The 25,155-nt window shown below is 51.5% G+C and overlaps 2 protein-coding genes across 5 annotated transcripts in view; one reads left to right on the plus strand and one right to left on the minus strand.

Annotated features, from left to right (window-relative positions):
- SLC5A10 (solute carrier family 5 member 10) overlaps nt 1-25,155 on the minus strand; it is a 61,388-nt gene that overhangs the window by 11,402 nt on the left and 24,831 nt on the right. The window contains exon 10 of one of the 4 annotated variants that reach the window (XM_006908427.2): nt 7,304-7,311. The exons of the other annotated variants lie outside the window; for them this stretch is intronic. Coding sequence (XP_006908489.1) covers nt 7,304-7,311 — 8 coding nt within the window. The remainder of the gene's footprint in view (nt 1-7,303; nt 7,312-25,155) is intronic. 4 annotated transcript variants of the gene reach the window in all.
- FAM83G (family with sequence similarity 83 member G) overlaps nt 4,680-25,155 on the plus strand; it is a 29,736-nt gene continuing 9,260 nt past the window's right edge. Inside the window, exons 1-3 of the mRNA XM_006908425.3 lie at nt 4,680-4,781; nt 5,173-5,827; nt 19,074-19,241. Of these exons, the coding sequence (XP_006908487.1) occupies nt 5,306-5,827; nt 19,074-19,241 (690 nt within the window). The 5' untranslated portion in view covers nt 4,680-4,781; nt 5,173-5,305. The remainder of the gene's footprint in view (nt 4,782-5,172; nt 5,828-19,073; nt 19,242-25,155) is intronic.

Genomic DNA, 25,155 nt, shown 5'->3' on the forward strand with positions numbered 1-25,155 from the left:
GGGCAAGGTGAAGAGTTTTTAGATTTGTCATCAAAAGCATGATCCATAAAAAGGAAAAACTGACCAATTTGACCTCATCGAAACTGAAAGCTTTTGCTCTAAGATACCTGTGAAAGGATGAAAAGAAAAGCTACGGAAATGACTTCAGTAAAGTTGCAGGATATAAAATCAATATACAAAAATCATTTGCATGTCTATACACTAACAATGAACTATCAGAAAGAGGAATTAAGACAATTTCATTTATAATTGCATCAAAAAGAATAAAATACCTAGGAATAAATTTAGCTAAGGAGGTGAAACAGCTCTACACTGAAAACTTATAAGACATTGATGAAAGAAACTGAAGAAGATACAAATAAATGAAAAGATATTTCATACTCGTGGAAGAATTCATATTATTAAAATATTAATACCACCCAAAACATTCTACATATTCAATGCAGTGCCTATCAAAATTCCAAAGGTATTTTTCACAGAAATAGAATAAACAATCCTAAAATATTTGTATGAAACTACAAAGACTCTGAACAGCCAAGTAGTCTTAAGAAAGAAAAACAAAGCTGGAGGCATCACACTTCCCGATTTCAAATTGTATTACAAAGCTATAGTAATCAAAAGAGTATAGTATTGACACAAAAGCAGATACATAGATCAATGGAACAGAATAGAGAACTCAGAAATTTAACCCATGTATATATGGTTAATTACTTTATGACAAAGGATATACAATAGGGAAAGGACAGTATCTTTGATAAATATTGTTGGGAAAACTGGTTAGACACATGCAAAAGAATAATAATAGACACTTATCTTACATCATATAATAACAAGAACAAGAAAAACTCAAAATAGATCGAAGATTTGAACACAAGACCTGAAATCGTACAATTTCTAGAAGAAAACATGGAGGTAAGCTCCTTGACATCAGTCTTGGAGATTATGTTTTTGATTTGACACCAAAAGCAAAGGCAAAAAACAAAAAACAAAAAAAAAACCAAACAAGTAGGACTACATCAAATTAAAAAGCTCTGCACAGCAAAGGAAACTATCAATAAAATGAAACGAAAACCAATGATTGTGAAAAAGCATTTGCATACCATATGTCTGATAAAAGGTTAATATCCAAAAATATATAAAGAACTTATATAACTCAATAGCAAAAAATAAATAAAAATAAAATAAAACCTGATTTTAAAATGGGCAGAAGAACTGAATAGACATTTCTCCGAAGGAGACATGCTATTGACCAACAAGTATATGAAAAAGTGCTCAACATCGTTTATCACCAGAAAAGTGCAAATCAAAACCACAATGAGCTATCACCTCACACCTCTTAGAATGGCTATCATCAAAAAGACAAAAGATAAGATGTGTTGGAGAGGATGTGGAGAAAAGAGAACCCTTGCGCACTGCTGGTGAGTGTGTAAATTGGTGCAACCACTATAGAAAACAGGGAGGTTCCTCAAAAAAAAAAAAAGTAAACAACTACCATATGATCCAGGAATCCCACCTTTAGGTTATATATCTTTAGGAAATGAAATCACTGCCTCTAAGAGTTATCTATACTTCCATGTTCATTGCAGCATTATTCACAATAGCCAAGTTATATAGACAACCTAAGTGTCTATCAACAGATAAGTGGATAAAGAGGATGATATATTATATATATGATATATATACATTATATATGATATATATACATCATACACATATATGTATGTGTGTGTATATATGTGTGTGTGTATGTGTATGTATGTATGTGTATATATATATGTGTGTGTGTGTGTGTGTGTGTGTGTGTGTATAAAACAGATTATTACCCAGCCATAAGAAAGACATGGTTATTATGCTAAGTGCAGTAAATCAGATAAAGACAAATACTGTATATCAGTTTTATGAAGAATTTAAAAGTAGAAACAGAGACTAGAATGGTGGTTACCAGGGGCTGGGGAGTGGGGTGGGAGGGAAGGGGAGGTATTGGTCAAAGGGTACAAACTTCCAGTGATGAGTAAATACTGGGGATCTAATGTACAGCATGGTGATTATAGTTAATAATATTATACAGTTGACCCTTGAACAACATAGATTTGAACATGGGCTTGAACTTATAGGTAGATTTTTTTCAATAAATACTATACATGTATTTTCTCTTCCTTATTTTCTTAATAACATTTTTTCTCTAGCTTTACTGTAAAAATACAGTATTTAATACATATAACATACAAAATATGTGTTAATGAATTGTTTATGTTATCAGTAAGGCTTCTGGTCAACAGTAGGCTATTCATAGTTAAGTTTTGGAAGAACCAAAAATCACACGTAGAATTTCGACTGCATGGGGGAGGGGATAGGGGTGGGGTCAGTGCCCCTAACCCCACATTATTCAAAGTCTACTTTATTATATACGTGGGGAAAAAAAAAAGCTACAGACCAGGAGAAAATATCTGCAGGCCACATACCCGACAAAGGCCTTGTATGTAGGCTATATAAAGAGCTCTCAAAACTCAATAGCAAACACCAAATGATCCAATTAGAAAATGGGCAAAACACATGAACAGACATTTTTACCAAAGAGTACATACAGACAGCAAATAAGCCCATAAAAATATGTTCAATGTCATTAGTCATTAAGAAAATGCAAATTAACACCACAGTAGGAGACTATTATACACCTATTGGGATAGCCAAAGTAAAACAATAGTGGCAACATAACATATTGGTAAGGATGTGGAGAAATTGGATCACTCATACGTTGTTGATGGGAATGTAAAATATACCTAATTTAATATGTATATGTATGTGAATATTCATAGCAGCTTTATTCATAATAGCAAAAAACTGGAAACAACTCAAATGTCCTTCAACCAGTGAAATAGTTAAACAAATTGCGGTCCATCCACACCACGGAGTACCAGTCATCCACAGAAAGAAACAAGCTATTGATCCACACAACCTCCTGGATGAATCCCAGAGGCAGAGAACAGGTCAGTGGTTGTCAGGTGCTAGGGACAGGGGTGTGGGTGAGGGAGAGCTTGGTGGTGCGTCTTAATTATGATGGTGGTTACACAAATCTGCGCATGTGATAAGGTTGCATACATCTACACGCACACACACACACAAATGAACACATATAAACTAGTGAAATCTGAACAAATTCTGGATCAAACCAATGTCAACTTTCTGGCTGTGATGTTATTGTACTATAGTTATGCAAGATGATGCCATTGGAGGAAACTGGGTGAAGTCTGCATGCAAGCACTCTGCTGGTTTTTTTAAACAAGTTCCTGTGAATCTATAATTATGGGCAGTTAACTGCAGAGGTTGGAGAGCTAGAGGCTTTTCAGCCCTGAGACCCAGGACTCCCTTATGATCTCCAGGGCCTTTGTGTTATGGTAAGAACAAAAGAGAAGCCAAGGCCCAGAGAGGGTCATGTTCTGGATCCCCTGTGGCAAAGAGGCTAATAAATTAGGCTTCCGGGACAGTGCCTGCCGACTGAGACCACCTTTGGTGGGGAGGATGCAAGTATATGTGCTTGTACTTGGGAGGAGCTAGGGGCACTTGTGGGACTGTGCTCAGGGAGGTGCAGGGGCCTGGTCTCTGGGGCCACTATGTTTAGACACAGTGCGATGCCCCCAGAGCCAGGGTGAAATGCAGGACTTGGGGCTTGAGGGGTCAGTGATGGGAACCACGGGGGTGCTGGGGTTGGGGGAGAGCAGTAGTGACTCAGGGCAGTGGACCCAGGTGAGAAGGCCTGACAGGTGGACAGATGGTAGTGAGGGTTCTGGAGGAGCAGGGTTTCCAGCCCTCAGCAGCCCAGAGAAGTCTCCTCAGGTGCCCAATCACAGCCACAGCACAGAACAGCCCCATCCAGGTCAAGTGGTAGGGAATGGGGGACAGGAGGGAAGGGCTGGGCCAGGTGCCTGGCTGACTGGCTATGGCATGCAGTGGGGTGGGGGTAGTTTGTTCTACCAAGTTTAATGGGCTTTGCTGTACCCACCCTGGCAGACTGCTTTTCAGATGTGGTCCCCACACCTCCTATAACCAGGGTCCCAAACTCCAGGAATGCTGGGCAGAGAGCTGGGCCTGACCCCAGCCCACAGCAGCCTTCTCAGGTTCTCTCCGCCCCACGATTCAGGTGGGGTACTCATTATGTCCTGAGAGAGGGGGACCCCTCTTGGCAGGGATCTGGGTTCCTAAGAACTGGGTAACTACTCTGTCCCCACCAAGCTCTATGAAGTCTCCTAAGGTTGGGTCAAACGGTGCCCTACCCCTGCCTAGTACCCTCAACTCTGCTTCCTAGTACTCCCAACCTAGTAACCCCAACTCTGCTTCCATATCTGGACAGCTGGTCATGAGCGCGGACTTCTCATCCCACCTGGGAAACTGGACCCGGGTAGGGTTGGACCAGGGTTACCAACAGGCCCTGTGGAAAGAGGGCGCCAAGATTGTTCACATGCTGTGTCCTCAGAAAGAACACTGTCCCTCTCTGGGCGGCAGTGTTCTAGGAGCTCCTGGACTTTGGTCCCTGAGCTTTTCAGAATTCCACCACCCAGGACTAGGGTCGGCAGATGAGGCGGGCGCACACCCTCAGGACGTCTGTGTCCGTAGGCAAGGTGAATCAGTTTCCGGCCCCGCCCCCGGAGCCGCACGTGACCGCAGGTGGCGGCGGCGGCATGGTGGGCGGGACGGCACTTAGTCACGGGTCAGTCGCTGCTTGTACGCACCGCTCGGCTCGCGCGGTTTACTTGCCGGTTCTGCGCCGCGCCCACGATCGCCTGGTAAGCGAGTCCGGGTCCGTTCCCCCAATCCCGGCTCTCTGGGGCGCTGCCGCCTGCCTGCCTCGCTTTCTCTAGATTCCTCCTGGCAGGTCCCTCGGGTTGCTGATCCTGGCGCTCAGGGTTTTTAAGAACCCCTTCCCCGCCCCCTCCCTTCCCGGAAGCCCTTGGAATGCGGGATTCCACTGAGCGGGGCCAGAGGCCATCTGATTTCAGTCTCCTGCCTCCCACCACTAGAAACTTATGGGAAGTTACCTGCCACAGGATGTGGGTCCTGTCCCCTACAGATAAAGGACAACGGGCCTTGGGATGTGTCCCACTTTTCTCTTTCACCTCTCCCCAGTCCTACCTGTACTGCGACCTGACCCTTGCATTTACCTTGTCTCTCTGGCAGGCTCCTTATGGGCAGAGGCAGTCCTGAGGCCCCAGAGTGCGCTGTGCCCCAGCCCGGCTGAAATTAAGATCCTGACCTTGCTGAGCATTCTGTTTCCTGTCCACACCTGTAGAAGCTCTGGGCAGGTGGAATCATGGCCTTCTCACAGGTGCAATGTCTGGACAACAGCCACGTCAACTGGCGGTCCAGCGAGTCCAAGCCGGAGTTCTTCTACAGTGAGGAGCAGCGTCTGGCGCTGGAGGCCCTGGTGGCCCATGGCCCTGAGGCTTTCTATGAGGTGCTGAAGCGGGAGAATATCCGAGACTTCCTCTCAGAGTTGGAGCTCAAGCGCATCCTGGAAACCATTGAGGTGTATGACCCAGGCTCCCAGGACCCTCGGGACTTGAGCTGCTCCCAGGGGTCCGAGGACAATGGAGTCAGGGGTGGTGAGGAAGCCAGCGGAGCAGATGGGGCACCCACTGAAGCCGAGCCGCCACCCTCGCTGGAGTATTGGCCCCAGAAGTCGGACCGCTCCATCCCACAGCTGGACCTTGGTTGGCCTGACACCATTGCCTACCGAGGCGTGACCCGGGCCAGTGTCTACATGCAGCCCCCAATCGATGGGCAGGCCCACATCAAAGAGGTGGTACGCAAGATGATCAGCCAGGCCCAGAAGGTGAGCCAGCTGCTGGCGGGAGTCCCTGTAGAGGAAGCTAGCCTAGTGAGCCTGTCCGACCCCCCAGAATCTCCCCACCCCAGTGCATACTCATTCAGAGCCCAACATGGAGAATCTACCACAGTCCCCTGTGGGTCTCTGGGCTGCCATCCTTCCTGACTTCGTGAGGTTCCTCATTCTTTGCAAAGAGATAGGGTACCTGGGTCCCCTGGCAAGTAACAGTGGGCTGCCTCATCTCAAAGGGCTTTTGTGCCTTGTTGCGGGGGGTGTTTCTGATTTCCACGGTTGTGGTGAGCAGGCTCCCCAGAGGAAGGCACTGCAATGGGGTGGGGCAGGAAGGAATTGCGGGGCTTTCTCTTACTATCCCTGGGGATGACTCTGATTCACCCGAGAAGTGCAGGCTCTCACACACATCATGAGCTCTCTGGTGTTGCTTTCGTTGAGTGGGGGAGTAGGCATAGAGACTGAAAAGTTGCCTAAGTCCATCTAAGGCTTGCCTAGAGGTCTGAGTTCAAATGTACCTGTTTCCTGGGTGTGCCAGGCAACTGAGAGCCAGTTGTTCACCCTCTCTGAGCCCCTTCATGAGCTTTGAATGGCAGAACTTTTTCAAGTAGGGATGTGGGAGGTGGGGATGGCTTGATCCTCGGGTAGAACCGGAGTGAGTTCAGCTGAGGGGTATCCACCTCTGGAAGAGACCTCAAGCATTGTCTGGACCTCCCCTTCCCAACCTCTGCTGAACGGTGCAATGTCCCGGTGTGAGTAGCCATTCTTGGATGACACACTGACACATATTCTGAGAAAAGAAGCTTTTCTCAGAGATAGCCAGGCCATTGCTGGACAGCCATGACCCTGAGCAAGTACTTCTTTCTGCTGAGCGCAATTACCTTTTTATGATTTCAAAGCACATCCTGACATGATTGATGAAGCTTACCTAGTGAGCTGTGTTCAGATAGAATCCGAGGCCAGGTCTGGGCACTGTAGAGAGCAGTGAGTGATTATCAATGTCTGGCCTAGTCTTGGGTTGTGGGTGAGGTATTACTAGTGGAATCTAACCCCTTCACTGTTCCAGACCCAGAGCAGGGCAGCAAATCACACGAGACCCAAACACTGGCTTTGGGACCATCCTGGCTGACAGAAAAGGCCTGAGAGAGCTCTTGGGAAGAGAAACTAGAAGTGGGTCAGGAGCTGAGGAGGTGGCCACAGCTTAGGTATCCAGAAACGTGGAGTCTGTCCCCGGAGAGGGCCAGCTGAGTCAGATAGCCTGTGTTAGGGAGCCTGTCCTGTCTCAGGCAGCTTTGGGGCTTCAGGTTTCTGGTCTGTAAATGGAGGTGATGAGGATAAAAGCTGTGTCTTTGGCTGTTGTGAATATAGAATCAGGTGACGGGAGTGAGGAAGAGTTGGAGGAAGGGGCCTTTATGGTTTTCGAGCGAAATAACTCTTTGCATACCTGCCATGGGATAGGAAGGTGCTGCCGACATGGGTGCCTGATGTGAGATCATGGAACCCAATCCCCTGGGAGGGTCTGTTGGGATTCCATTACCCAGCCTCCACCCCCTTTTTAAAAGTGGGAAAACTGAGGCCCAAGGAAACTTGACCTGCCGTGCCAGGGTTCCCCCTCTTCTGTTCCTCTTCTCCCCACCAGGAGTAGGAAGGAGGCAGACATCAGATCCCAGCTTGGCATGAGAACAGCCGAAGTCTAATCTCCCCCAGACAGAAAGACATATGGCCTGGCCTAGTGATAGGCTAGATAGGGGTGTGCACAGAGCCGTGCTAGGCTCGGGCAGCCTCCTCATGTCTCTATGGCCGGGGCTGAGAACCAGCCACTCCACGTAGTTCCATGGACTCCCCTCCCCCCACAACTTCATTTGTTCCCACAAAAGCCCTACAAGGTTATCAATGTCACCTGTCTAAAGTGACATAGCCAGGAAGGAGTCCATCTCAAGTTTGAACCCCGACCTGTGTGGTACCACAGTTGCTTTCTTGCAACTCCCCCGACAGGTACGCATTTCCCCCTTCCTTCATCTCTCTAAGAGTGGGGGCCTCACTGCTGAAACTGACTGCCCCCTCGGATAGCAAGGAGCCTCACAGGCCCAATAGGAGAGGTCTCAGAAGCAGCAGAGGCCAAGGGCCTCATCCTGAGGATGAGGACACACACACAGAGAAGACAGGGATTTGTTCACACCCCAGAGCACCATGGTGCACCAAGTCCCTGCTTTCCAGCCCACCTGCTTCCCTGTCACATCCATTCTGGGATCTGAGACCAACATGGTGTGTTTGTGGGCCATCTGTAATAACAATAGCTACTATTTATTGGGTGCAAGACACTTCATAATCTCAAGTAGCATTATCTGCTCTGTTTTTCAGATATAGAAACTGAAGCCTGACTGGTTACTCCCTGCCAAGGTCACTTAGCTAGTTTTTGGGTAGAGGGGTAGAGACCAGGCCTGTGTTGTCCTCAGACTCTTAGGATGGGTCCCTTGCCCATTCTGCCTGGCCCTGACAGGGCAGGGAGGGGCAGCTCATCCAAGTTCCTGCAATCCTCCCATCTCCTCTGCTCCGGCTGCTTCCCAGGTTCACAGGGGCTGGTCCATGACACTGACGGATGGTGACAAATGCTGACGGAGCCCTTTGCCTTGCCCACTGGCTTGGGAGCTTTCCCTGCCTTCTCTCCTATGAATCACCTCTTTTCACCTCACCCCCACATCCTCTTCTCACCCCCGGTACCAGTGCAGGGAGACTGCCCCGCTTCCCAGGCGTGGAATGGAGACCCCACTGTCCAGCCGCCTGGCCTAACACTGGACCACTTCCCCCCGGGGCACCTGGGGCTGCTGGAACTGAGTCAGGGTGGCCCAGCCCACCACCTCCTCATCAGCAGGGCAGGCAGACCCTGAGGCAAGGAAGTGACATAGCACACTAAGCCTGCCCCAGCTCATCCACCTGGGAGACTGTGTTCCTGTCAAGGCTACCATCAGGTCCCCCTTTTCTCAAAAGACTGGAATAGAACTAATGGACCACAGTGTAAAGAACCAAGAGTGCTGGGGTCAGGGCCCTGCTCTGCCTCCATCACTGTGAGCCGATACAAGTCTAAGCTCCTCTCTGAGTCCCGGTCATTCCATCTGTAAAATGGGTACAGACGTTGAAGACTGTTAGGGTCACTTCAGCTCTGACACTTTGTTGCCCTGTGATTCTAGACTCCTTTGGGACAAGAGATAGATGGGTCCTGGGTCTCACAGGATTCCACTGGCTGTGCAGCTCTGAGCAGGCAGCTTGCACTCTCAGAGATACTTTCCAACACCCCCCCGCCGTGGGCTCCAGCTTACCAAAATGGAAGGTCATCATCTGCTTGCCCCTCCCCAAACCCCTAGGAGCCAATGATTTATCTGGGGAAAAAACCTGCTTTGGGGTTCCAGCTGCATACCAGAGTCTGGGCCTGTAGCATCATGCTAGGAGGGATGAGCCCCAACCTCACTTAGCTGCAGCCTCTGAGAGACAGGGGTGAGGCTGGGCTGGGTCAGGAAGGGGCGGGGGAGGGTGTGTTTCCATACTCATGACTTGGGACCAAGTCCCCTAGTAGGATCCCTTTCATCAGCCTGACATCTTTGGGAGAGGGGATAGGCTCCAGGTACAGGGGCAAGTCTTGTACAGATGAGGAAACTGAGGGACAGTGAGTGCCAGAGGTGGGACTAGTACCCAGATCTCATGCTGCCCAGGCTAGGACTTGGGAACAGAGACACAGAGAAGTTAAGTTTATTGCCTAGGGCCACACAGCAGGAAGGGACAGGAACCAGATTTCAAGATGCCTGATTAAGCCCACATCATTTCTGTCAGGTCCCCGCCTTCATATACTAAAGTCCTGATTCATGGCTTAGCTCCAAGAGAATAAAAGCAGCTTAATGAGGCATTTATTAAACACCAGCTATATGCCAACTGCTGAATGAGCACTTTACCTAAGCTGTAATCCTCCCAGCAACTCCATAAAGTAGATGTTGTCTCCACTGTCCAGATGAGGAAACTGAGGCCTTGCAAGGCTCAGAGAGGGCAAATAACTTGCCTAAGGTCACAGAGCTGAAAACTGGAGGATCTGTGCCCAGGTTTGCAGGCTCTGAGCCCCCTTTTCCTGGGAAAAGCAGCATCTTGGCTATTCTTTCTGAGCCTGGCCCCTCATGAGAACGTTGGAGCCTCGATGCCATCCCCCAGCTTGACTCAGAATAGTAAAAGCATTTTCATGAGGCTCCTAAATACTGAGCTCTCTGGGAAAGGGCAACAGTCTGTCCACACAGAGACTGGAGAGAACAGTGTGATGGGGAGCCAAGGCCACTGTAGGTTCCCTGTGGACCAGGAGGGAAGGCTCTCAGTGTCCCTGAGCTAGGCAGCACCAGGGCAAATTCAACACCTCAAGTCATCTGTTCCCATGGGCACGCAGTGGGTCCGGGGAGTGGCCCCCTGCCTACTCTGGCAGTTCCCAACCCAGGGCCTAGAGCCCTCTCCTGCCAGGTGGGGGACCATCTGATAACATAATCCTAAATATTGGCTCCTGTTTTCTGCAAAAGCTTCCTACCTAATGGCATTTGCATCTTAATTGAGAGTTTGGGGAGAGCCAGGAGCAGCTCTGCCAGGAGGGAGGGCTGGCACCTCTGGGCTGGGTGCACGCCTGGCTCCAGGAACAACCTAGCAGGCAGCCTCACACCTGCAGGCAGTGCTCTCCCCCGACCCTGTGAGGTGGGCCTGTTGTCATACTCATGTCACAGATGAGGATACCAAGGCTTAGAGCAGGCCAGGGCCTGCTGAAGGTCACACCGGGCTCTTTGGCATGGCCAGTCTGTACTGGCCTCCACAGAACCCTAGTCACTCTGGTTTGGCAGGCTCACGCTGAAGCCGAGGGTCCTCCCGCTGGGCCAGCAGAGAGGGTGTGGTCCTCCCAGAGACCTCTGGCTCGCCTGCCCAGCTCAGCCACCTCCTTGCTGTATGACCTTGGGCCTCAGTTTCTTCATCTGTAAAATGGGGATTAGGCACTTGTCATGGAACAATAACAGTCATGAGTGCCTATAAGACACTGAGCACACCAGGGCCAAACCCTATGTCCTGGCAGGCCCTGGCCTGGGTGGGCTACACCAACCTCCTTCCTGGGATCTGAATGATCCCCAGACTCAGGCATCTTCCCAGGTTAGTTAAATGCCACATGAGGCAGTAGGAGGACAGGCTTCAATAACATGCAGACCCAGGCCTGAGCCCCAGCTGTGCCACCCAGAGAGTTGCTTCACTTCTCTGACCCTCCATTACTTCCCCTTCAGTGGCATTGTGATGACAGCACCTGCCTCAAAGTCGTGAGATTTATGGAAAAAGGGCGATGTGTAAAGTACTTGTTTGGCATGGAGCTGTCATTCGGTAAATGCCAGTTCTCTTCCCTCCGTCCCTCTATCTTTATCTTTACCCATCTCCTGACAGCCTCTCTCTGCAGAAGTCTGGGCTGGGAAGTGCTGAGCTCCCCATCCTGGAGGAGTTTAAGCAGGGGCTTGGTGGAATGTGGTAGAAAGGATGTGGGCATTAAGTGGCCCAGGGAAGGGGGTGCCTCAGCCCTGCTCTGTGTGACCTTGGGTAAATCTTTTCCAGGACAGGATTGGGATGCTTGATGACTCCACAGTGTCTGTTGTTCTTGGACCCTGGAGAAGCTAAGCTTTTAAAGGCTTTGAATTTATGATTCTGGGATTTCCAATTTGAAAATCTTCAGTTTCTGCCGTTCGCTGACTACTGTGGAGTGGTTTGGCTGGCTGTATCCTGGGCCTGCAGGCCTGGAAGCTCGGAGGACTCTGAGGCCCCTTGAGGCTGGCATGAAAAGGGAGCAGCTTGTCCTCTTGTCTCATCCGTAGTGCACAGCCCTGGTCACCTGATGGCCTTTCCCCATGCTCTGCCAGCCTCTGTCTCTGCAGCATTCCTGAGCCATGGTGAGGAGACTGATGTCTATCTGGAGAAGGCTGGAGGCTCAGGGCAGGGCCCCACATGGCTGCGCTGGGCCAGACCTCTTACTCAGAGGGTTCTGGGCAGGACCAGTATGTGCTTCTTGAGCTCCTCCTGCTGCAGCCATTTGGTTCTCAGGGGGCCTGAGCTTTCTTTAATTTGCCTTAATAAGATTTCTGTCTTAATATTCCAGAGGGTGGGGAAGGTGACAGAGCTGATGAATGTCGGAGAGGAGAGACCTCAGGTCATTCAATTAAACTCTCAATGTTCCTGAGAAGAGAAGACTTCAAGTGGGGATGTGCCCAGCCATAGGCCACCCAGGGAAGGAGTGGCAGAGCCAAGGGGCTCTGGAGCATTTACCCCCCGGGCAGAGCTGATGGTCAGGGGTTTGTTTTAGGACGTAGGGTGGTTCTGAGAGGCAGTGGGTGGAGTTACAGCTAGAATATACATAGGATCCCCCCAACCAGGAGAGCAGCCCAGGAACAGGAGGCCCCTGACACCAGCTGACAGTGACTCCTCCTCTGGAAAATGTGAGTGGTCATCACTACCCCTCCTTGGTCCCTCGAAAAGGGACACTCATATAAGTGTCAGCAAGCTGGTCTTGGCTTGGGTCAACATTTGGTACTGGAATCACAGACTCCATCCCTATCTACCAGGGAGGCAGACTAAACTTGGTGACAGAGCCAGAGAATAGGTTTGGAGAGCACCAGTAGTCAAGGGAACACTGCCTATAATAGGGCCAGGGACCCCCAGGAGATATCAACGCCTGCAGAACCTTCCAGGCCTTTCAGACGATATCTCAATTCTGCCTGCACCGGGGAAGGGGGTGGGGAGGAGGGCCATGTCAAGAACATAGGAAACAGAGGCACTGCAGCCAGGTCTGCCCCAGCCCTCCTGTTGGAGGAGGGAGTTGGGGGCCAGAGAGCAGCAATTCCTGTCTGTTTCAGACCCCCAGTGGCAGGCGGTGGGGGAGTGCTGCGCTTCTACCATGGAGGCAGCTGCAGTTCCCCGGAGTCTCAGCCCCTCCATCTCTACAGGAGGTGGCAGTACCTGGAGTGCAGGTCTGCTAGAGATGAATACTCTCAGCATTCACATGTCTGAAAAGGTTCTTATTCCACCTTTGGTTTTGAAAGCTGATTTCACTGGGTGTGGAATCTAGGTTAACATTTTTTCCATTTACCTCCTTAAAAATGTTCCAGTGTCCTCTGGCTTGCGTTGACTCTGAGGAGAAACCTGCTTACCTTTGTTCCTCAATATGCAATTGTCTTTTTCCCTCTGGCTGCTTTTAAGATCTTCTCTTTATCACTGGTTTTAAGTGATGTGATTATGATGTGCCTTGGTGCAGTTTTCTTCATGTCTCTTTTGCTTGGAATTCACTTAACTTCCTGAACTTATGGATGTATAATTCTCATTAAATGTGGAAATGTTATGGCCATTATTTTTTCAGTGTTTTTCTGTCCTCCTCCCCACCCTCTGCCTCAGCAACTTCTGAGACTTCAGTTATGCATATATTAGACCTTCGATGTTGACCCGCAGCTCACTGATGCTCTCGTCCTGTTTTTTCAGTCTCTTTATGTGTCATTTTGGATCATTTCTATTGATTGTCTTCAAGTTCACAAATCTTTTCTCCTATAGTGTCTAATCTCCTACTATTCTCATCTCGTGCGTTTTTATCTTAAACATTGAATTGTTTCGCCTCTTGAAGTTCAATTTGATTGTGTTTAAAAAATATCTTCCATGTCTTTAAGTAACTTTTTGAACATATAGACTACAGTTATAACTGTTTTTCGAGTCTTCATCTGCCAGTTCTAATATCTGCATCCATTCTGGGTTAGTTTTGATAGATTTTTTTCTCATGTGGGTCATTATTTTCCTGTTTGTATAGCTGGTAGTTTTTTATTGGATAGAAGACGATTTTATGTTGTGAGGTGCTGGAGTATGATTTTTTTTTTCCTTTAAATACTTTGGAGATTTGTTCCAGGATTCATTGAAGTTGCTTGGAAGCAATTTAATGCTTTTGAGGCTTTTTGTTAAGCTGTATTAGATGGAACCAGAGCAGATTTAGTCCAGGGTAGGAGTTGCAAACTATGGATCAAGTCTGGCCTGCTGCCTGCTTTTATAAATAATGGAACATAGAGATACACATTTGTTTATGTACTGTCTATGGCTGTTTTCTGTATTACAAGCAGGGCTGAGTAGTTGTGTCAGAAACCATATGGCCTGCAAAGCCTGAAATATTTACTATCTGACCTTTACAGAAGAAGTTTGGCAACTCCTGTCTAGGGCTTCTGTGCCCACTGTTTATGCAGTATCCTTCTGAGGACTCTCCCAAAGACCCCAAGCGTTATAGGGATCTGCACCCTGGCTGGGGGGACATAAACAATCCCTGGTCCTGTGTGAACATGGACAATTGTTCTAGCCTCTCCTTTCTAGTGGTTCTCTCCTGTCCTCAGTGGTTTCCTCCCACATGCGTGCTGCTCGGTGACTAGCTGAAGGCTCGAGAGGGGACCCTCTGCAGGTCTCTGGCGTTCACTCTGTGCAGCCCTCTCCCGTCAAGTGCTCTGCTCTGCAAATTCTGAGCAAACCCCGTCTCCTCAGCTCAGGGGATGGCTGGACTCCACCAGGGCTCCCTCCCCGTGCCGTGGCCTGGAGGGAGCTGGGGCAACCCTACGCTTGCCTCACTAGTCTCCCTTCTCGCAGGGATCACTATGTTTGCTGTGCTGCCTGTTGGCCATGGTTTCATAGATTTTGCCAGGTTTTTTTATTGCTAAGGCAAGAGAGTAAGTGCAGGCCCTGTTGTTCTGTCATGGCTGGAAATAGAAGTTGAATCTAAGATCTTGCTGACCATTGTCCCAATCCTTAGGACAGTCCGCTGCATTTCTGTTTGGTACCACTTTTTACCAGCTGGCACAGAGGGAAGAGGGAAGCAGGTGGTTGATGATTCCTGCTTATCTGCCCCAGAGGGTGCTGTGAATCTGGTGGAACAGTTCTCAGATTGGTATGATGAGGAGAAGGCAGGAAAGTGGCAGCTGCTGTCTTCTGAGCATGGGCTCTCAGGTCCTGTGCTGGCTCTGTGTCCACACTAATTCACTTTATCCTCCAACAGCTGTGTGCAGTGGGCATCGTTATCACCCCATGAGGGAACTAAGGCACTTGCCTGAGGTCACACACCTTTCCGGAAGGACAGTCTAGATCCCACGTTGCCACCCAGGCAGGGCATAGGGAGTTGGAGATCCCTCAGCAGAGATGGCCTTTGGCGTCACATCAATCTTCCCCCTTTTACAGATGAAGAAACTGAGACCCAGAGAGGGACATGGCTCATCCAAAGCCAGACTGCAGCCTGGAGCCCAGAGCTCCAACCCTGGCCCCACTCTGTTCTTGTGCAGGGGCTCAGACTGCTGCTGGGGCCCAGGGAGGATAGGAGGACACTCACTTCAGTGCCCCTGGCCCACGCCACCAGCACCAGCAACAGGTGTTAAAGGGTTTAGGCCATGTCTTTTGGGGTGGTGGACATGGGTGGAGGGTGCTCTCCATTGTGGCTCAGTGCTGCCCCCCTTGCTCAAGCTTTACCTGCCCTCATAGCCACCTGGAAGATGGAGGTCTTCATGGTGGGACATTGGGGACCTGGGCCAGATACCAGGTCCACCATTCTAATAGCTCGCGGTGAGACTCGGGGTCGGTTCCCTCCCCTCTCTGGGCCAGAATATCTTCATCTCTCATATGGGGTTGGATATTATCCATCTCAGGGATAGTATGGGGATTCTGAAACCATCAGGAGATTGGGGGGGGGCGGGGTTAGAGGAGGCTTGAGAGCAGTCCTAGCCACATGGAGAGGGGCACAAGATTTGGACCTGGTAGGAGGCAGGATACAGATCTGTTGGATGGGGGAGAGTGCGGCAAAGGAAAGGGAGATGTGGGAGCCGCTGGAAGAACACACTTTGGGAGCTTGCACATATTGCGCCACCACCACCACCACCCCCCGCCTCACCCCAAGAGACATGGGGATGCATTTGAGTATGAGGTTCACTCAAGCCTAGTGCTGATACCAATCCCTGCCAGTGTCTTCCCCACAGGAAGACACTGCCATCCTCCCATGCTCCCCAGGCGTCATCCAGCCCCCACTCTGGAGCTCTTTGGGGCTGGGAACCAGGATAGTTGTCACGGTGTTTGGCCCCTCCTAATTCTATGGCTGCATCTTCGAGAGAGGGTTTTCCTGTCAATAAGACACGGGAACCACCGGGCTCCTTCCTTCCCTTGGGAACTGTGCAAGTTCTGGGCTATGGGGCCAGTGCTGCCCCATCAGCTCCCTGGCGATGCCAGGCCTAGAGTATGGGACACACACATGCCTGCCATCTTTACCCTGTAGAAACCACGCAGTTGGTCCAGTGCTCACATGGACACAGCCAGTTCCTGTGGTCACGAGGACCGAGGTTCAATGCCCCATGTGGTCTCCTAACACCCATCAGGGCAAGGGCAGTCTCCAGATTCCAGCCTCCCCTCTCTGACTTTTCCACTGGTTTGGCCCTGGCCATGCCCAGGACCTTCGTGGGGTATGTGTGGGTTGAGACTACATGAAGTGGCTGGTGTTTTCCTCTGGGTGGGGCCAGCTCAAGCCATGGATGTATGACCTGGATAGACCATTGGAGTGAGCCAGGTTGACATCTCCATTGTCAGATGGCAGACCAAGTGTTCAGGACGGGCTGTGGCTTGTCCTGGGCTGCTCTCATTCCTGCAACTCAAGCTATTTGATCCCATTCTCAGTTGACAGCAGCTCCCTGAGGACCTCCTTAGGCCAGGCCCCATGCTAGGCCCAGATGGGGGCTCTGCCCTTGGTGAGCTTACAGTGTCACAGGCGAGCTGGGCCACTCCAACAGATAATTATGCAAGGAGAGTGAACCCCTCTGCACCTCAGTTTCCTCATCTGTAAGATAGGAATAACTGCTGCCTCTAAGCATGATTGTGAAGGCTGAATAGATAGAGGTTGTTGGAGTCATTATAAACCCTCATGAAGCATAAGGCCTGGAACTGGCTTATACTATCTTAGGCCAAAGGTGCTTTGGGTGGAGTATTCTAGTCTTGAGTCTGGCCTCAGCTTTCCCATGTTCAAAACAAGGAGGAACATGCAGGACTCAAGGGCTGCCAGGAAGCCTTTGGGGCTCTGACTGTGAACAAGTTGTGGGGGCCTCCCTGGGGAGCACCAAGCACCCCCTTCCTACCCCCAACTTTATAGCTGACACCAGTTATAAGCCCTCTCTGACCAACCCCAGCATAAGCTCAAGTGCCTAGAGAGAGCCAGTGCTCAGCCCTGGGACCCTGTGGAGGATCTACCATAGGGGACAGGCCCCAACAGATTCAGCTCGACAGCAGATGGTCCCTGAATCAGGCATCCTGCCTGCCCAAGGGTGATGTGGGGAAGGACGCACATGGAGTGGGTCCTGCTGGGGCACGTCCCTCATCCCAGGCCCAGGACAAGCCCCCATCTGCCACAGCAAGCAGGGCCTGGAACCAGGCCTGACCAATCCAGTGGGGGAGCGAAGGGTTGGGGTGGGGATGGCTGCCTCCAGGGAGAAGTGTGTTGGCTGCACCCTTCCCAAGGTGGCACGTGAGGTTGTTTGCCTGCAGGAGTGATTATCCAAGGAGATCCCAGAGCTGGAGTGGCTTTGGGGCTGTGGGGTCCCAGGCATGGAAGTCCCTGCTACCACCTCACCCATTTCAGGCTCTCATCACCCTCGACTGGTGAAATCCAAGGCCATGTGAGTCCGCTCAGCTCTGACATCGTGTGTCATCTGTCCTCTTACCACTCCCTTGCCAAATAATATTTTGCCTTTCCTTAAGCATCTCCTGGGGTGGGGAGTTCACTCCCTCTCAAGACTCCTACCTAACTTTGAGTCAGAAAGTGCTTCCTCATCTAGTGTGCATATCTGCCTCCCCTTGGCTTCCCCCTGCAGGTCCCGGCCCCTTCATGGACTGTACCATCTCCCTCTGCCCCACCTGGAAAACTCTTGCAGAGACTCAAAGAAAGAGCGATTGTCAACCAGAGGAGAGAGGACCCTGGCCCTCAACCATCGGGGAACCCTGGCTGGGTCCCACAGCTCCACTGCACCCATTGTACCAACAAGAAAGCTGGGCCCTTTCTCATACTGATGAGAGAAGCTAGATGTCTTGCTCACAGTCACACAGAGATTGTTCCATGGCAGGACAGGGGCCTGCGGCCCCGGAAGAGCTTAGATAGCCTGCAGGGGCCAGCCTGGTGAGCTCATTGGAGTATGCAGACTCATTGCCAGCAGGCCATAGGCCGCCTCCCTGTCGCCCTGTGTCTACAGATCCCAGCAGGAGGAGCCTGCCAGGCCACCTTCATGCTGGGGGCGGGGGTGAGCTCAACCGATGGGCCTGGGTAGGTTCTAGCCTAATTGTTACCAACTTACTGTGTGGCCCAGAGCATGTCTCCCACCTGTCTGTGTAAGGGTCCTCCAGGAGGTTTCTCAGACCCCAGATGGGACCACGGTGCTGGCCTTGAAGGGGCTGGATCTCTGTCTGGGTCAGTAGTATCTGGCCCTGGTCTGACATGCTCTCCTTTGCTGCCCAGTGGGACAGGGAGTGGGGAGACTGAGGGCCAATGCCTGATGGCCCCAGGTGCCTGCTGACTACCCCTGAGGCTGGTAGGCTTGTCTATACTACCCTGTCCTTTCCCTGTGCCTCTCCCCTCCTCAGGACCTACTAAACTGCCCACATTGGCCTGTGGCTGGACTGGGGGTGGAATAGGTGTACCTTGACTTCTGGGGTCCTGCCCTAAGCCAGGTCCAGGAGGGTGGAGGTCAGCTCTTGTGGGCAGAGGTCATCGGATGACAGGAAGAGCACATGTGTTGGGTCGGTCAGTGAGGGAGCCTGCCAAAGTCCATACCAGCCCAGGGACAGATGGGTGACATCATCCAGTGACTGTGCCCGCTGCTGCTCTGCCCCTTGGCTGTTGACACATCTGGTTCATCTCAGTATCCCAGGGTAGCAGGCAAACTCTAAGACTTTTGAGAGCCAGCTCCTCCCAGGGTCTTTGTGCAGCTTTCTCACTCTTCCACCTACACATCTCACCTGCCAGGTTATTGGGCTTTGTTCTCTGTAGTCTTGTGCTAGCAGGCATGTTGAATGTGCTTCCCCCTCCACTCCCTGCTGCCAGATTCCAGTCTGTGCCACCGACTGAGAATCTTGTGTCCTAAGTGTGGAATACTGAGCCTAGAACTTCAGGGCCAGAGCTGCTGCACCAGCTGACGACCCTGGTCTCTCTTCCTGCTCCCAGGTGATAGCTGTGGTCATGGACATGTTCACCGATGTGGACATCTTCAAGGACCTACTAGACGCCGGCTTCAAGAGGAAGGTGGCTGTGTACATCATTGTGGACGAGAGTAATGTCAAATATTTCCTGCACATGTGTGAGCGGGCCCGCATGCACCTGGGACACCTTAAGGTGAGCTGGCTGGTCATGAATGACCAACTCATCACTCAGTTGGTCAGCAAACACTTCAAGCACCTGCTTTCTAGGGACGGAGCCCTGTGCCAGGCATACAGAGTTCAATAATCCTAGAACCTTCTGGTCACCTGGTCTCTGCTTAAATCCTCCAAGGAACTAGACAGTAACTACCTCCAAAAGTCAAAGATAAACATTGATTAAGGCCCTACCGGCCAGGCGTTGGAGCCCATACAAGGTGCTACATCAAAGCAGTCCATGCTACATGGGTTACCTAGCTTTGCTTGCACACCTCAGATGCCAAGGTGCTCACTACCCTGGCTCCAGCAGCTCACATCTTATCTGGAGAGCTCTGACTCCCAGGAAGTTTTTACTTGGGTTTAAGCCAAAGTCTGCCTATAATGTCTACCCACACGCTTAGGACCTAACCCTGACAGAGGAAGCTCCCTTGGGCTGAGGTCAGGGAAGGTTTCCTTAACAGCTGCAGAGTTAAAATGGATTAGAAGAATAAGAGCAGAGTAGAAAGAGCCTTCTAGAGGGGACACCACGGAGCAGAGGTGAGGGAGTCATGATGGGCCTGGGTTCTCAGCACTGCTTTGCTGTATATGTCCTTGAGCACATCACTTCCCCACTCTGGACTCCAGGGTCTCATTGGTCCAACAGAGGGGCATGTGGGCCAGTGTGGCTGGCCTCTTCTGCACAGATGCCCTGGCATCTGGTACCTTGCTTAGGGATAGAGGGAGCCCTCCTTCCACCGTGGTATTGCTTGGCACCTACTGTGTGCAGCACATTTCCCAGAGAGTACAGATCAGTACACATAATGACAGGTAATAATTTTACAGTATTGGACATGTGCCGGGCATGTCCTAGGCACTTTACGTGGTTAACTTATTTACTCCTATGACAATCCAGTTGTTCCCATTTTACAGATAAGGAAATGGAGGCGCATGCCCAGGTGTCACTCATGACTAGAAAGTTAAAGAGAATGGGAGTGGGGGTCAGCACCAGAGCCCTCTGGCTGAACATGTCCTCTGACAGGTCAGAATTCCTTGGGTTTTAGGTCTGTGATCTGAACAAAATCCTAGGAGAAAAGGAGACACTAGGCTGATTAACAAGGGACTGGGTGGGTTCCCATGCCTGTAATTTGTCGGTATTTGTCAAGTGTGTCCCCCATTTCAACTGAGCCCTTTCAAGTGGGTGTGAGCTTCCTGGGTGGTGAGTCTCTGGCTGTTGGGACATTTTAATGTGGTCTCATTGGTGGATTGACCCCAAGCCCCACGCTCACCCGCCGCACTGCCTGCCATGTAATTAGCACTGAGGATTGACTCTGCCAGGCCAGACAGCTCATGCTTGATAGGCCCAGAGTGTGGAAAAGGCGTCTTTTGAAAGGTAGCAGGAGACACCTTGGCCCTGTGGGTAGCAGATCAGAGAACCTCAAGGCTTTCTGTCGAGCCCTCTCCCCATGCTCGGGAAGAGACCCTACAGGCCCACCACCCCTGCACCCCTGCCACACGTCCAGTGTTGCTGTGCACACGTCACATCACTCAGCCCACCTTGCATTCCCAGTGTGTGGATAATGAGGCAGGAATGTGGTTGTCCGTGCTGAGTGGGGACCTAAACCCAGGGCTGACTACTCCAGAGGCCTTGTCCCCTGTCCAGGCCCCTTCTTTGTAAGGAAATCCCAAATGCAAGTCTTAGAGTGTTTGGAGCTCCCAGAAGTGGGGAGCAGGTGGAGCTGGACTATGAATGTGACCCAGAGGCTGCACGGCTTCCTCCATGTGAAGTTGGCCCAACATCACTCACCCACCCTAGTTGGGGGCCTTGGGATCTGCTGCAGCCCTGTAACTTTGTGGGAGCCTGGAATGCCTTAGCTTGCAGGGGCCTTGAGGCCATCTAGACTAAGCTCCCATAGGACAGATGGGGAAACTGAGGCCTGAGGGAGGCTGTGACTTGCCCAGAGGTATTCTCCCAAGTCAAGCTGAACCTAAAAGCCAATAGCAAGAAATCTGCATGGACAGGGAAGGCACAGACCCTTGATGCCCAATGTCCCTCGCTGAAGTTGCACCTGCCATCAGGGCTTCCATGAGACATAGGTGCATGGCCCCACCTCTCTGAGCCTCCAGTGCCTCATGGCCATAATGATGCCTCATTTGAGGATGAAATTAGAGGAGACAATGGTTGTAAAAGTGCTCTATGAGCTAAGGGGAGTTACGCAGCTGCTGGCAATAACAAGAAATTATAAACCCTAGGCCCTAGGCAGGGGAGGAGGTGTGTGTGTGAGGCCTCTCCTTGCCACCCCCTGTCTGAAGATACCTTGAAAATGAAGCTGTAGCTGGGGGCACAGGAGGGACAGCTTGTACGGGGGGTTCCTGGCCTAGCCTATTCTGCTAGCTATCTCCCTATACTGGGGAAGGTGGCAGGGTCTACAGTGTGTTGTGCCTAGGAGCTGGGCACCCTCATGGGAAAGAATGTGTGACCCTGGCCTCCTTAGTCTCACCTCTGAGCCTGCCCCCTTTATAGCTTGGGCAGACTTTTATGGGCCCAGCCCTGGCCAGGTGTCACCTTGTCGAAGGCCGGCTCACATGGCCCACCTCCCTGCCTAAGGGCTGGTTAGGCCCAGACCTGTTTCAGGAGCACTTCCTCTGCCAGTAATCCTGGGCTTTCCCTTGGCTGCCTGCCACCCCTGCCAAGCTCTGCTGTGACCTGCCCTCAGATCCTACTGGCCCAGGGTACAGATTACACATGGCGGGGTTATACTTGTGACCATGGCAATGTTGGGTGCCAGCCTGGGGGGCAATACTAGGAACCAGACCTGTTCCCACCTCTACCACCTGCACTGTAAACCCTTGAACAGAGACATTGAATCTTTCTGGGCCTCGGTCTTCTTGTCTGAAAAGTGGGAATGTTGTCATTGTCATTTATTTGGCAGGGCTGCTTTGAAGAGTAAAGGAGACCACGTGGGCAGGACACTCAGTAATGAGTTTCTTCCCATCTTGTCTTTGGGAACAGGTGTGGCTCCTCCCATGAGATCCCAGCTTTGGTCTGAGTGCTAAGGGGCTTCTCTTTTCCATTTGAGCCATGGTCTGGCTGGGGACCACCCTCATGCCCCCTGCTCCATGCAGCGCCTCCCCAGCCTCCTGAGCTTTGAGCTCATACCAGGATGCTCAACAGGGAGCTGTTCTGGAAACAGCTCTGATCTATTGCTCGACCCAACCCCTTTCCTGGTTCCCAATTGAGGTAGGAGGACATGCATGAGCATTTCCCCAGGTGTGACATTCCCACTATTGCCAAGCATCCTGGCCTGCTGGCTCAGTTGGCCCCTGATGGCCCATCAGGAGAAGAACGTGGGAATGATGGCCCCATATTCCAAATGGGGAATAGGCCTTAAGAAGACTCCACCATCTCACCCCTCACCAGGGCCCAAGGCCAGGCCACGTGACCAGGCCACATTCGGGGGTAAGACTGAGTGCCAAGGGATGCCCCAGAGCCAGTGGGAATTAGGCTGGACAGGAGCTATGGGATGCCTGGCTGATTTGAAAAGCTTGTCAGCATTATGCAGCCAAACTGGAAAAACCAGCATCCACTTGGGCAAAGGCCGGGCCCATTTCTGATGAACAAAAACATCCCAGCCAGAGTGGCCATGGGAAGGCACTTAGTGGGGATGAGAGGACTCGGCTTGCAGCTCACGTTCCACGCTGAACAGGCAGCCCTCTTCTGGTCCTCCAGGTTTCCTCCTTTTCCCTCCCAACTTCTCTAATACTGGCCTGGTTCTGTAATGGATTCAAGGTATAGGGCAGTGCTTCTCAACTAGGGGGATTTGCCTGGCTTCGGGCATTTGGCAGTGCCCGGAGATGTTTTTAATGGTCATGACTGGGATGGTTCTACTGGCATCTGGTGGTTAGGGGCCAGGGATGATGTTAAACTTCTTATGATGCACAGGACAGCCCCACAACAGAGAAGCACCTTGCCCAGAATATCAACGGTGCCAAGGCTGAGCAACCCAGCCTATGGGATGAGCCAGGAGTCCCTCCAACAAGGTCTTGGAGCTGGGCTGGCTCAGCCCTACTGTATCCCCTGTCCCCAAAGGTGGTTCATAAAGGTGTGTTCACAAAGCTTTACGACAGCGCAGCGGAGGCCAGGGTAAGCATTGGTCCCTCTCCCCATTAGAGTGAAACAGACCCTTTAGAAGAGAGCAGAGGCTGGCTGGGCACCCAGCACATGGGGACATAGACCCTCTGTACCCTGTGTTCCACACACCTGGCCTGATCTTGCTGTCACCTGCCAGGTCTGGTCAGGATGCAGCTCTGGGCCTCTCTATTCCTCTCTGGGCTCAGGAGATGCCAGCAGGCCCCTGCGGAGGGTGGGGGCAAAAGAGCTGCCATGGTACAGCTGGAAGTTGTCCTCAGTCCCAGGGGGCTGTGGGAGACTGTGGATAAGTCATTCCTCCTCTCTGAGCCCACCTGGCTATCATGTATCACTGACAGTCATGGCCTCCATGGGCCTGAGTCCATGTCATTTCAGATATTTTCTGGTCCTCTGTGTTGGTCCCCCACCTATCCCCCCCAGTGGAAGGGATTACATCCTAGTACTGGAAGAACAACCTTCAGCCTCAATTCCCCTCTCACCAATGTCTGCCCTCACCCACCCTAAACCTTGTCCTGATGAAGGGCTCACAGCCCACTTTGTTGCCTCGCATTTATGGAGCACCCACTGAGTGCCAGGCATCTTCCTGGCCCTCTGCATGCGTCATGGCTTCATTCAGTCCTCACAGCAGCCCTGAAGCATAAGGGCGGGTAGGCCCATTTCACTGATGAGAAAACTTGAGGTGTGGAGAGGCCAAGTCGGCATCCATTTGGTGCCAGGACTGAAGCTATGTTTGTCCAGAGCTCAAGAATGCCCCAGACCCACCCTACTGTGGCGGGAGGGGAGGCGGGGAGACAGGGGGCTGGGTTTGTCCCCTCCGCCTCCCACCAACCCAGACCTGGGCATCAGCGGACTTGGTATACAGTCAGGTTGTGTCTCTGTATGAGCACAGAAGGACCAGTGAGGGATGTGGAGCAGGCGACTACAGTTTTGCCCCAGCCTTTAGTCCACTCCACTCTGCCCCGTACACTATTGAGCAGGTGACATGCTGCCCAGCTGTCCTCCCCTGACATTCTCTCGGGGACCTATCACTGTCTTCTTTTAGGTATGAGAAAACAAATTCCCTGGGGCCCAAAGACTTGCCCATGGCACCCCATTTGGGCCAGCCAGGGTGTCTTCCCCCTGCCTATGTCCTCTGCCAGAGGTGTCATGAGGCTCAGAGACAATGCTGCTTTGTGGGAGCCTCCACTGCTCACCCGAGCCCTGACTCCTGAGACATTACCTCATCTGGGCTAGGCCCCATGGGGTGGGGCCCACCCAGGAAAACAGGCCTGGGAGCTGACATGAGGTGGGTGGGGGGTGGCAGCTGCTACAAGGCCCCATTTGCTGCTGAGCCCCAGGGCTAATGGGTTTTAGATTTGAGGCCAGCCCCTAGTTTGCAGACAGGGAAACTAAGGCCCAGAAGGGGCCAGAGACTTGCTTAGAATCACACAGTGAATCTGGTACAGCCATGGCCTGCCTCTCACACAGGGTTGAGTCATTCTGAAATGTAGGAGCCCTTCATCAGGACAAGGTTTAGGGTGGGTGAGGGCAGACATTGGTGAGAGGGGAATTGAGGCTGAAGGTTGTTCTTCCAGGCCAAGGAGGGGCCTGTGGCCCCAGCACACAGAGCACTAGGCCAGGAATCCACAGAAGCCGCAGAGCTAGGCTATGGTCGGGCACAGGTGACAGGGGAAGGCCTCCAGGATCTTTGCTCTGACTTCTGGTCCCTGATCGTGCTCTGTGTTGGGTACAAAGTCATGAGCACTAATTGTCCTAGGCTGCGGCCAGT

This window comes from Pteropus alecto, unplaced genomic scaffold, assembly GCF_000325575.1.
Source record: "Pteropus alecto unplaced genomic scaffold, ASM32557v1 scaffold52, whole genome shotgun sequence".
In the NCBI taxonomy this organism is placed as follows: Eukaryota; Metazoa; Chordata; class Mammalia; order Chiroptera; family Pteropodidae; genus Pteropus; species Pteropus alecto.